Source organism: Pan paniscus, chromosome 13, assembly GCF_029289425.2.
Source record: "Pan paniscus chromosome 13, NHGRI_mPanPan1-v2.0_pri, whole genome shotgun sequence".
Taxonomy (NCBI): Eukaryota; Metazoa; Chordata; class Mammalia; order Primates; family Hominidae; genus Pan; species Pan paniscus.
In genome coordinates this window covers 63058813-63071010 of record NC_073262.2, presented here as the reverse complement: position 1 = coordinate 63071010, position 12198 = coordinate 63058813, and the positions used below count along the sequence as shown (strand labels likewise).

Here is a 12198-nt window from a genome sequence, read left to right as displayed (position 1 = left end):
TAAAAGAGCTGTTCTAGTATCACTCACTTTCTCTAATTATTCATATCAGATATAAGCTACTAGATTTTACCATGAGAAAGAAACAAAAGTAGACAGTAATTGTTGAGTTATATTAATTCAAAAAATTTTCTCAGTGATGTTTATACACAAAATTACAACATTATCAGATAAGATTTTATGTTTTTAAGTTATTATTATGGGGAGATTGCAAATACTTGTTCAGTTTCCTGTAAGTACAGATAATGCTTTTTTCTCTAGGGGCTAAATTGTGAAACCCATGGTACTGCAAGGTCATTCACATGTCCCTCTGGATCTAAGAATAAATAAATAAGTTGGTTTTGTGGGAGTATTTTTTTTGTAAGCTTACTCATATAAGTTTTCTAACTTAATATTTAATCACCTTATAATACTTTCAGTAAGTTTGTTTAATGTGGAGAAAGTATGTTTTTGAATGGGTATTTTCCACCCTGAGGACTTCACAATCTCAGCGGTAATTCATTACTTAGAAGAAATACTAAGATACAGACTGTACTGTAGATAGACTTTAAAAAACAGCTGGGAGGAAGTTGTCAGCCCTGGAATCCTAACTCTACTGGGGTGAGGCAGGAAATGCATTGCAGAGGTATTCTGAACTGTCATGATAAAAGTAATGTTTCACTTCCCCTAGGAAGTTTTCTTTTCTTTTTTTTTTTTTTTTTCCATTTATTTTGAGTAAAAAGTAAAGGAAGAGTTTGCTCTTGTCCCCTTCACAAGGCTCTGTGTTGAGGAAGAAAACTGGCATGGATCTGGAAATTCAAGGAGGAGGAAAACACTGCACACCTGCATTCAGAATTCAGAAGAATAATTAATTTTGCACCTGAAGTTGGGTGGGATTTTGTGTTTACTGCGTTCTAATTACTGTTTGTTTGGGCTGTAATTTATTTATTGTGTTGAATTTTCTTTTAAAGTGGTTTTGGAGCTGTTACAGGGTCCTTTTATATAGAAGAGATTGAATAGAATGTGAAATGTAACTCTTTATACTGATTACACGTTGAAACACAAAGATGGCAGGCTGCTAAGTAACATACAGTCTCTATAGATCTTAAGTTATTATGGTTATTTCAGCTGTAATATTGTTTCTACCTTAAGGATACTCTGGTTTCAGGAGCTCTTTAAGATTGTTTTTTGTTTTACATTTGTTCCTTTAGGCTTCAGTTGTTGTTTTAGGATAGCTTACATATTTAGAATATCTTCTTAGAATCACTTATGACTAAGTCGGGAATCCATGCTGGCCTAAGGGGCATAGGAAAATGGTGCCGCAGTATGATGTCTGTTGGTCTTAAGTTGCACAATGTCACAGAAGTTGGCCTTGGAGTCTGCCAGTTTAACAAACTCTTGCTCCATTTCTCTATTTGGCAGACAGACAAGAGTACTAAAGGTCCTGACTGGGCTCTGTCTTGATATGTCTTAGCTGGAGATGGCACTGTCCAGCACTATCCAGAATTTTAGAGTATTTTGGAGCTGGAAGGAAGCTTAGAAATCATCCAGTCTAACCTGTTTATTTCACACGTGAAGACCTGAGCCTTCCAGGGATAATACTCATTCCTGCTCCTGGCCAAGACAAAACTTGAATCTGGATATTCTAACTTTTCCATTCAATTCCTCCCCCCCGTCCCCCGCCCGAGATGTAGTTTCACTCTTGTTGCCCAGGCTGGAGTGCAATGGTGCAATCTCAGCTCACTATAACCTCTGCCTCCTGGGTTCAGATGATTTTCCTGCCTCAGCCTCCCAAGTAGCTGGGATGACAGGCGCCCACCACCACACCTGGCTAATTTTTGCATTTTTAGTAGAGACAGGGTTTCACCATATTGGTCAGGCTGGTCTCGAACTCCCGACCTCAGGTGATCCACCTGCCTTGGCCTCCCAAAGTACTAGGATTACAGGCATGAGCCACCGTGCCCGGCCAATTTTTTTTATTATTATTGTTATAAACATTATTTTTATAGAAGGAAGGGAAGTGTTTTTCTAGTTTTGCATTCTCCAGAAGCCATGCTCTTCATTTACTGTGTTTAAATTCTTTTCTACATGTGAGATTCTGGTAACCTGTGACATCATGTCCACATTCCACCTTGCTTTTTAGGTTCTTCCTACTACCTTTTTAGTACCACCACACTCCTACCCCAACATCAACTTGTGGGAGCTTCCTCTGAACCAACCAGGGTAATTCTCTGGCTTTTGTGAAGAATGATCCTTCCAGTCTATGTCCTTGTTGGTCACTCCTCTTCTTACTCTACCCACCTTTCTTTCAGATTTGCCATTCCTTTTATTGTTTTTGTTTGTTTGTTTTTGTTTTTGAGACAAGGTCTCGCTCTGTTACCCAGGCTGGAGTGCAGTGGCACAATCACAGCTCACTGCAGCCTTGACCTGGGCTCAAGTGATCCTCTTGTCTCAGCCTTTTCAGTAGCTGGGACTACAGGCATGTGCCACCAAATTTTTTTTGTAGAGTCAGGGTCCTGCTATGTTATTCAGGTTGGTCTCAACCCCCCGGGCTCAAGTGATCCTCCCACCTTGGCCTCCCAAAGTGCTGGGATTACAGATATGAGCCACCACCCCTTTTATTCTTAATGACATGTCATTTGTATTCAGCTCACTCAGCCATCCACCCTCTCTGTGAAGCCTTCCTCAACCTTTTTGTCCCCTGTCTTTTCATCCTCCCTCCTCCCTGATCTTCCCTTGGTTGAACTCTATTTTTAGAAACTGTACTGTACTACACCATTATAAGCAATGCAATTAAGGGTAGCTAAGGCTGGGAACCCACTCTTAAAAGCTTTTCCTTTCTGATGAATGCATTCTCTGGCAAGGAAATTTTGAAATCATTGCCTTAGTCCCCTTACTTTCTCTTTTGGCCCTCTAGTTTTCTGGTGATTAATTTAAATTTAATGTCTTCAGTCTGGTATCTTCATATTCACACACCCATACCCCTTATAAATGCTGTTACAAAAACTAGATGGAACAAATTGCACAAAAACTCTTGTGTGTTTCCTGGCCCAGAGTTCTCAGTGGGCAACTTGGCGAGTCGCTGGAGTTCTTAGAAGAACTTTTGGAGGAAATAGAACAATTGGGCTGATAAGCATGCAGGAGCACAGAACCAACCCTTAAAAGATACTTGAATGATAAGGAATCTAGTGTCTTGATGGGATCTGGAAGGAAATCTCAGTCAGTCATGTTGTATTCAACAATGCAAGTCTTAACTTTAATTCTTTTATCTGAAGCATAAGAAAATGATGGTTTATTCATGAAATTAGGTAAAGAGATTTCTATGTGGAGATTGCAGTTTTACATGCAAGGATCAACTTTGATGGATATCTTTGAGAATTAATTGTGAAACATATTGGGAATTTTTATTTTTAGGTTTTATTGGAATAGTGAAGGTAACATGGGCCCCTCTCCTTTGACAGGCTTAATCCAACCAAAAAAAAAAATTTAATACTCTATTGGTCAGTTTCACAGTCTTGAGAAGCTGCAAAGTTTTTTTCCAAACAAGGAACAGTGAAGATATGAGAACCAGTTTCATTAACTAATTAGCTATGTGATTTTAAGCTTTGATATCCTTGTTATCAAATGGGATTAATTGATTATTTCCTTAACTCCATGGTATGTGTAAGTGAGACACACTGGCTGTGTAAAGGGGCCTTACTCTTCATTAATCTAGTTGCTATGTGTTTTTTAACATCCTGGCCTCAGGCATTCCTTCCCTGACCTATCCATAGGAGCAACTGATTCCTGGCCAGTTTCTCACCTCTCTCCAGTTCACCTCCCACATTTAGTTTTGTTTTTCCAGTTCCCTGTGCCAGAACTTCTCTTTCCAGCCACCATTCCCAGCCCTCTCTCAGTCACTCATATGGCCAAAAGGAAACAAAGAAAATGTTCTGACTGTAGTGATAACTGGCCCATGTGGGGGTCCCCCTCATTCCTTTTTGATAATTTATTTAAATTGTTAAATTCCTTTTACATCTTGAAAGCATACAGAGAGGAACTGGTGTATGGAAATAAGTGTAGCAGACATTGTCTTCACATAGTACTCAGTTCATTTCAGGCTTGATCTTATACTGTTTCCCTGTGAAAATGATAATGTTCTGTAAACTTCTGTCTTCTTTCAGGAGCAACTGTAGTGATTATTTTGCTTCTGGATGAAGGAAATAGTTGATGTATTAAACCAACCTGCTGTTTGGGATGGTGGTGGTGGTGGTCGTGGTGGTGGTGGTGGGTGTAGGGGCAACAGGGGTGGGAATGATAACCTTCTTGAACTCTAAGGATGAAAACTTTAAAGAAGACTTGAAGAAAATTAAAGGGCAGGTCCTAGCTTTCCTTTCCCTTCAAAACGTACTAGAATTATTAGAGAAGTGGCTAAGTAAGGTGGGGGTGGGAAGAGGAGGACAGCTTCAGCTATAAGATTGGTCAGAGCACTGTTCTTTAGCCTATTAGTAATAGGAAGGAAATGAGACAATAGAATTTTAAATGACAAGTTTTTGTTTTAAAATTATCTTTGCTGCATAGAAATCTATAACAATGTACATGATTACTAATGTATTTTAGTTCACATGTGGTTAATTTTGTAAATGACCTTTAGATTTGTATTTATAGAGGAGAGACTATTTCTCTCTTCTCTATAGGGGGTGATGTGATAGAGAGGGAGATAGTATTACCCTGTGTATAGTTGCCCTGTGCCTGTTGTTGATCCTTTTAGTGTAGGAGGCCCAGTGGGACTTCTGGCGGGAAGGAGGCATCAGTGTTGTCCATGCAGGAAGTGCTCCCTGATTGCTATCCATAAAGGAAGTCCTCCCTGAGTGCTGCCCACACAGGACGTGCTGAGTGCTGTCCATATGGGAAGTTCTCTCTGAGTGCTGATGAACGCTCTTCCTGATGGTGCCAAACCACTCGTGCAGGAAAGGCTGAGGGTCTAATACAACCACCCCTTTATTCACGAGTGACTTTGTTTTCTATCCATTTTGGCATGCAAATTAAGCCCATATAAATATTATCAAGAAAATTGAATTAGCTTGTTTTCTTTGCCCTTGGAGATAGAAGAATGTAGTTTGTTTGCCTGACCTGATAACAGGAAAAATTAGGCTAGAGAAGGCTGAGAGACTACTAGGCTCTTTTGGGATGAGTGGGCACTTAGCATGCTTATCCAGCCACCAGGTCCCCTAATTAGATTGAATGTGTGTAAATAGTTGCAAGCTTCATCCATAGAGGGTCTTTTCACGTTCCAAGGCAGCTTCCGGGTTTTGAGAGGCAAAATGTAGAAGGACTACCAGTGATGAAAATGGAACTGGCTAAAATATTGTCCCTTTTTGTCCCTTTGTAAGCTTTTTAAAAATTTGTTTATCATTTGTGCTGCCAAGACACCTAATCTAACGACAAAGTGTAATTGCTTTAAATTTATCAGAGTTCTGAAGCTGTAGTTAAAGGCTTGTCAGTATTTGCATTTTAATCTATGAATGAGGGTTTAATTTTTCACTGTTTTAAGTCACGTCATCCTAAAATGTTGACTCTAATGTTTAGCAGTAATATGCTGAAGCTTTCAAAAGTTGTTTGTAGAATTTATCTTTAATGAAAAGATTTTTATAAAGTAGAATTTTTAAAACTGATTTTTTTAAGAGCTAATCTTTGTTTTTTTAATACTTATCAGACTGTGTGTTAATTAAGTCAACTTAAAGGCACCTTTTACTTTCTTAAAAAACATTAAAGGCACCTTTTACTTTCTTAAAAAACATATCTGCCAATGGTATTAAGTATCAAATTTCAGAGAAGCTGGAATTTGGTAATTAGTCAGCAAAAATGATGGGCACAGAAAATGAAAGAATACAAATAGAGCATTCAGGATATAGAAAGTGTTTTGGGGTCCCACGTAGAGTACTGTTTGAAGGCTCTGCTCTGGCTTTGTTTTCTAGCAGACCTGTGTTCAAAATCTAGCCCTGCCAGCTTCTAAATGTGTGGCCCTGGCACATGGCCTAACCTTTTTTGAGACTCGGTTTCCTAATCTGCACAATGGGAGGACAATAACCTACCTGCCTGTCTTATTGAATTAAGTATGGTAATGTATGTAAAGTACTCAGCAGAGTCTGTATCTTTAGTAGAGACGGGGTTTCATCATGGTGGCCAGGCTGGTCTCGAACTCCTGACTCCGTGATCCACCCACCTCGGCCTCCCAAAGTGCTGGGATTACAGGCATGAGCCACTGCGCCCGGCCCAGTTTCAGTGACTTCTAAAAACGTAATCTTTGGTTTAAAAATTTCTGCACCAGAAAATTAAAAATTGACAACCTAGAATAATTCAACGCTTCTCTCTTTCAGTTTTCTTTCTCTGTCTTCAGTTAGCCCCAAGAAAGAATTGATTTGGAAATAAAATTTGAATTTGAACTTTGTTCTGTATAGGATTCACCAGAGGCTAGTAGTCCTCATTGGGTACATTTAGGAACCCTCTTCTGCCTGGGATCAGATGCTGGGAGATTTCATTCCCTCACAGGGCAAACTTAACAGGGGAAGCAGGGAAGCACAGGCTGTACCTGCTTCCCACATTGGGAAAATACTGCAGTAAATATGGATGGCCATCAAATTTATATTAAACCGGCTCTGTAAATTCAGATATGTAAATCATAGCTGTATTTTGGCCAAAAATGAATACATAAATAAAAAAACCTACTACTTTCATGTCTAAATAATCTCCAACTAAGTCATACATCCAAATGTTTCTTTAATTATACAAGTGCATGCCCGCCACTCCCTTTCCACTCCTGGCAAAATCAAAGGTTCAAGTGAATGCAGTCTTGGAATGCAGTCTTTAAAATGCCTGATGGTTCATTTACTTCGTGTTGATGTAATCCCACTAAGAGGTAGGGGTGGGCGTGATCCACAGCTTCTTACTGACTTCTCCAAGTCTCATCCCAGATGACCACATTTCATCGCCCAACAGCTACGCTAAACATACTGGGTCCTACTTTGAAAACAGTGTGGCTTGTGTCAGGGATGGTTTCTGAGACACTAATCAAAGGAGGTTTAAGAGAAAATTCAGTCCTGTCTAGTTCTAATAGCTACAAGTTCTCTGCGTCAATCAAAGGCTTGGGACAGGAGGCAGGTGTGTGGGCTACTTTCCAGCACCTCTGTTCTCACTGATGTGAAAAATAGAGTAGGGCTGGATGGCAGGTAGCAACTCAGTGGCTTCAGAGAAGGAGCACAGGCTTTGTGGGGCATGGCCAGTGCTCTGAGGTGCCACCTGTGGCAGAGCAAGTGTCAGAATTTGGTCTTAGTTTTATATCTAGTAAGTAGTTAGCCCCTAGAGAAAAACTAGTGGTTTGGAGAAAGGATATGATTTCAGCTGCTCATTAAGGGCATGAATCAAATAGATTTGGTAGGATATGATCTCAGGCTGCTTTTATTTTGGGATTAAGCAATACCGATGTTCCCAGTTCAAGTTCAGCCTTCAGTGAATAGCATTTCTGCATTGACTATTATTGACCCTTTGCTGCTCTCCTTCTAAAAGAGAATCTCTTTAAATAAAGTGGAGTTTGGACTCAGATGATATCTCAGCAAGGAACCTGGGCAGTGGAAGGAAGAATCTGAAGGATATAGGACCAGAAAAAATGGTAACATATCTAAATTAATGGGGCCAGGCACGATGGCTCATGCCTGTAATCCCAGCACTTTGGGAAACCGAGTTGAGTGGATCACCTGAGGTCTGGAGTTCAAGACCAGCCAGGTCAACATGGTGAAACCCCGTCTCTACTAAAAATACAAAAATTAGCCAGGCATGGTGTTGTGCGTCTGTAATCCCAGCTCCTCAGGAGGCTGAGGCAAGAGAATCACTGGAACCCGGGAGGTGGAGGGTTCCGGTGAGCCGAGATTGCACCACTGAACTCCAGCCTGGGTGACAGAGCGAGACTCCATCTCAAATAATAAAAAATAAAAATAAATTAATGAGATCCCCGTATGTTGAGATATTATGGAATTAGGATGACCATGGCAGAAGCTGGGTACAAAACTAGGAATCTATAGTGGGCAACGGAGGTTGGTGACAAGGTAAATGAGGATATGCTTATTGCAAGGGGTCTGCTTCTCCAACTTTCCACTGTGGGATTTGATTTGTCTCCTATAGACATGCCTGACTTTCTTGTTTGTGCTGGTAAAAACCAAGCCATGAGATTTGAACCTTTTGACTGTCTAGTGACTATTTAATTTTGGATGTTCAAACTGTTCATGAGTGATGTCCTTGAGTTAGTACAGTACATTTATGATTTAGAAAATGTGAGGTGAAAAAACGTCCCTGTCCTGGTGTGAAATTGCTGCGCATTTGCTGTGAGGACACTTGGGGTTACGTGCCCTTTCGTCTCAAGCTGAGCCATTTAACTTCCTCAAAGTCATGTGTGTGGCACTGGGTCAGAGAACTGTGGTTTCTTTCAATCGGTACACAGAGAATTATCTGGTATGAGTACAATTTCAGACATTCTTCCTAGGTGGCTGCCTACTGTAAAACCACACTGAGTCCTTTGGTTGCAGGCTTTACTTTGAGTTGTGGTGGGTGCTGCAAGCTGGGAAGTTTTCCAGCTTGGACACCATTCTCACAGGGGTTAAATTTCACAAGGTTAGCCAGAGCGAAAGGCAGCCTGCCTGGGAATCTTACCCAGATGTCTCAATGAAGTCATGTGCCTGTCTTAGAACTAGGTGAGATCGTCCTTATTGGAGTATCTGGATTAAACTCTAACTTTCTTGTACTTGAGAAGTAATTTTTTTTAAGAGTCATCCTAATAAAATTTTAAGCAACTTTCAATCAAACGTTCTTCAGAATTTGAAAACCTTTTCAAAAGTCTAGTGATTTCTAAATTACTGTATATTAAGATGGTATCATCTAACTTCATGCACGTTGTGAGTCTCAGATGTGTTCCTGAAAAATGCGTGAATAAATTAATGTTACATAAATTTAGTCACATTTAAGGTGCACATAGAGAACTTTTACTGAGTAAACCCTAATATCAATTTTACGTTGAAGGAGAGGGCTTTTTTAAAGTAGCATGAACAGACCTTTTTTAAAGTGTAAATTAAAATTTATAACTCAAAGTAGCTTAAAGTAATCTATATTTAAATCTTGGTAACTTCATTTTATTTGGTGTCAGCCTCCTAATGCTAGCATACTAAGGCTCCTGATCTTTGTTTTCCAGCAGTCTCTGGTCCCAGCCCACCCCATGGCCCCTCCCAGTCCCAGCACCACCAGCAGTAATAACAACAGTAGCAGCAGTAGCAACTCAGGATGGGATCAGCTCAGCAAAACGAACCTCTATATCCGAGGACTGCCTCCCCACACCACCGACCAGGACCTGGTGAAGCTCTGTCAACCGTAAGTAGTAGTTGTTCCTATTATTTTAGCTGCTAAGTATTTTCTTGATCATATTATAGAGTGATATATACTGCATTATAAGAGAAGTTTATAAGAAGTATCTGTGGACTCAGTGTCACAACAATAAAATGGGTTTCAAGTTTTAACTTCTTAAATACTTTTTGAGTCAATATTAACATCATCAGACTGGCTACATATCAAAATGAATTGGAGCATTTTCTCAATAGAATTTGACTTTATGGGCATATGAGAAGTAAAATATGAATTTTTTAAAAAAAAACTTATGGCTAGATATTTTTCAGGAGTTCTCATTTTTTGTGGATGCACCTCTGAGGGCCGGTCTATCCTATGAGAGGAACTTTAGCTATCATTGTTTGTCAGAAAGATTGTTAACCATCTAACGTCATACTGACTGTAAGCCCTTAATTCCAGCTGGGACCATATTAGTCTGTCCCCATTAGCATCCATAGTTTTGTGGTCTGGATTGTACACCTTCATCACTTTAGGAATAAGAACTCAATTCTACCCTTTCAGAGTGTTCTGAAGAGATGTGTGCATGTGCATAAAGTTCCAAAGTAAATTTGCATTATATGCTAATGTTGTCAATGAATAGAATATAAATGTGCTTCTTTGCTGCAATTACATTAACTCACTAAGTAAGAAAGCACTAATTTTAAAACAAGGAGCCAGAAGCACTGTATAGTGCAAAGATCATTGTGTAAGGACTGAAAGCATCAAATTGCGTCGAGCTAGAAAAGCCTACACATATAAGCGTACTTTTTATTTATCCTAAGACAATAATGGTCCCTTAAAAAGAGAATTTTGCATAACTGCAATAGAAGACTTTTGCTAGAGAATGTTTCCTATTACCTGAATTTCAAAACATCTGACTGATAACATCTCATTTCTCTTTTCCTGGTCAAAATCCAGATTCATTACTTCTTATTTTTTTAAGAAAAAAAAATTCAAAACTAACTTGGTCAGTTATTTCCAAACTGGAACTAAAAGTAACATCTGGCCTTCCATGGGTGGGGGAAGGAGTGATGGTTGTTGTGCTGTGTTTGTTTTGAAAGGGGAGGGGTGGGACAGCAGGTGGTTGCTCTTCAGGATCTGGAGAACTTTCTAGAAGGCCATCCCTCCCAGCACTCTCCCTGTTTTTCTCATGTCCCCCTTTTTGATCAGCCCTTGTGGACTTTGACTCCAGTCCTTGGCTTTTGGGGCAGTGAAATAATGTCCTGCACTAGCGACTGCTGTGAAAGCAAGCCCAGCTCTTGGGGTTTGTCATTGCTGGCTGGAGGCAGGGGGAACCCTGCCAGGCACGCCCTGCCCTATTGCAGCTGTTCAAGACCACAAATAAGCCTTTTGCTATCTCCTCTGCTGCTGGCCTTTCAGTGGCATTGTCTTATGTTTTTGCAGCGTAATTACAGGTAGATAGAGCACCATAAAGTCTAAGGAACTAAAAATATGACTGTAAGAAACAGAAGAATGGACGTAACTCTCAAATTCATGAGGTGTAAGAGAAGAGGAGAGGAATTCAAAAAACAAATTGTTCTTCAGCTAGTGTTGAATTATGTAGGGTGAGTTTTGATGTCAAGGAGACAGTTAACCCTAAAATACTGGAGTAATGCCATGTTTTATATACAGTAAATATGTACTTGAAAAATTGAGTCAGTAATTTTTTTATTGAACCGAATCATATTACAAATGTGGCAGAAGAGCATTTTATCATTTTTCCTAGAATATTCATTTCTTTTTTGTTGTTCTCTTTGACATGTATGGATTTTCTTAACGTGTGTAAACATTACTCTCCTTGCTATTATCAATAGCAGCAATAACGCTTTGCAGCCCTCACTCTCTCCCGTCACTTGCAAAGGAAGGCTCTTGTACAATCCCAGGTTTTCTACTGAAGTCTGATAATAGTCTTCTTGATATGTACCATGCAGAGGCAAAACATAACAATAACAGAAGAGTCTATCTCAAAATTTGCTGGAAACTTCATTCCATTTAACACAGAGAATCTAGTAAATACCAAATTTGACTTGCTGAGAGTTTCATGCCTTAGAATGTAGAGAAAGCACAAAAGAGCATTCCTGTTCTGAACTTAATTGTTTCCAATAAAGAAGAGCTAGTTGGTGACATACAAGTGACAAGAACCTTATGAGGAAGGGACTCATGCTAGAGCTTAAAAAACCACTGGACATAATTAGAGATTTTTAGAAAAGTAGGTATCAGAAACATCTCAGAAAAAAAGATATAAATCCATACCTCTAAAAAAGAAAAGAAATACTTAGAACTAAAAATTTAGCACTGTAATTACAAATTGACCTGATGAGGCTGAATTAGGGGGGTAACGAAGGAAACAAATGATTTGGCTCTGCAGGGGGCTTGGATATTTTAGAGGATTATTTAACAGAAAGATGGGGACAAGCCAGGAATGTTTATCATGGTGGCCCAGTTCCATACAAACAGTGCATGAAGTCCAAAGGCAAGTATGACATGAAGATTTTAAAAACTAGAGAGGAAAACGAAAAATATTTTTTAAAAACTGTGTTTGAATATAGAGATGCTGTAATGTTAGAGGCGGTTACAATGGAAAAGCAGATGTTGTGATATTGAGATGACAGGGAAAGGCAGCCCCACCCAGACTCGAAAGAGGGAGTCATGACCCTGGAAAGTGTAGATCACCCTGGCTAAGAGGAGGAGGCATGTGGGGTAGGAGCTCTGACTGGAAGCCAACTAGCCTAAGTTCCTGATACAGGGTGGTGACAGTGCTGTCAGGTAATCTGGATTGAAAAGAGATAAATTTCCTAGAAACATTTAATGAAAGAT

General features: G+C 39.6%; 1 protein-coding gene across 17 annotated transcripts in view; it reads left to right on the top strand.

Annotated features, from left to right (window-relative positions):
• The window catches only part of RBMS1 (RNA binding motif single stranded interacting protein 1), a 220206-nt gene that overhangs the window by 115921 nt on the left and 92087 nt on the right, over positions 1 to 12198 (top strand). For 9 of the 17 annotated variants that reach the window (XM_034954377.4, XM_034954375.3, XM_034954376.4 and 6 more), the window contains exon 2: positions 9194 to 9369. In XM_034954377.4, coding sequence (XP_034810268.1) covers positions 9194 to 9369 — 176 coding nt within the window. The remainder of the gene's footprint in view (positions 1 to 9193; positions 9370 to 12198) is intronic. The other 8 variants (XM_063595408.1, XM_063595403.1, XM_063595406.1 and 5 more) reach the window with 1 other exon arrangement.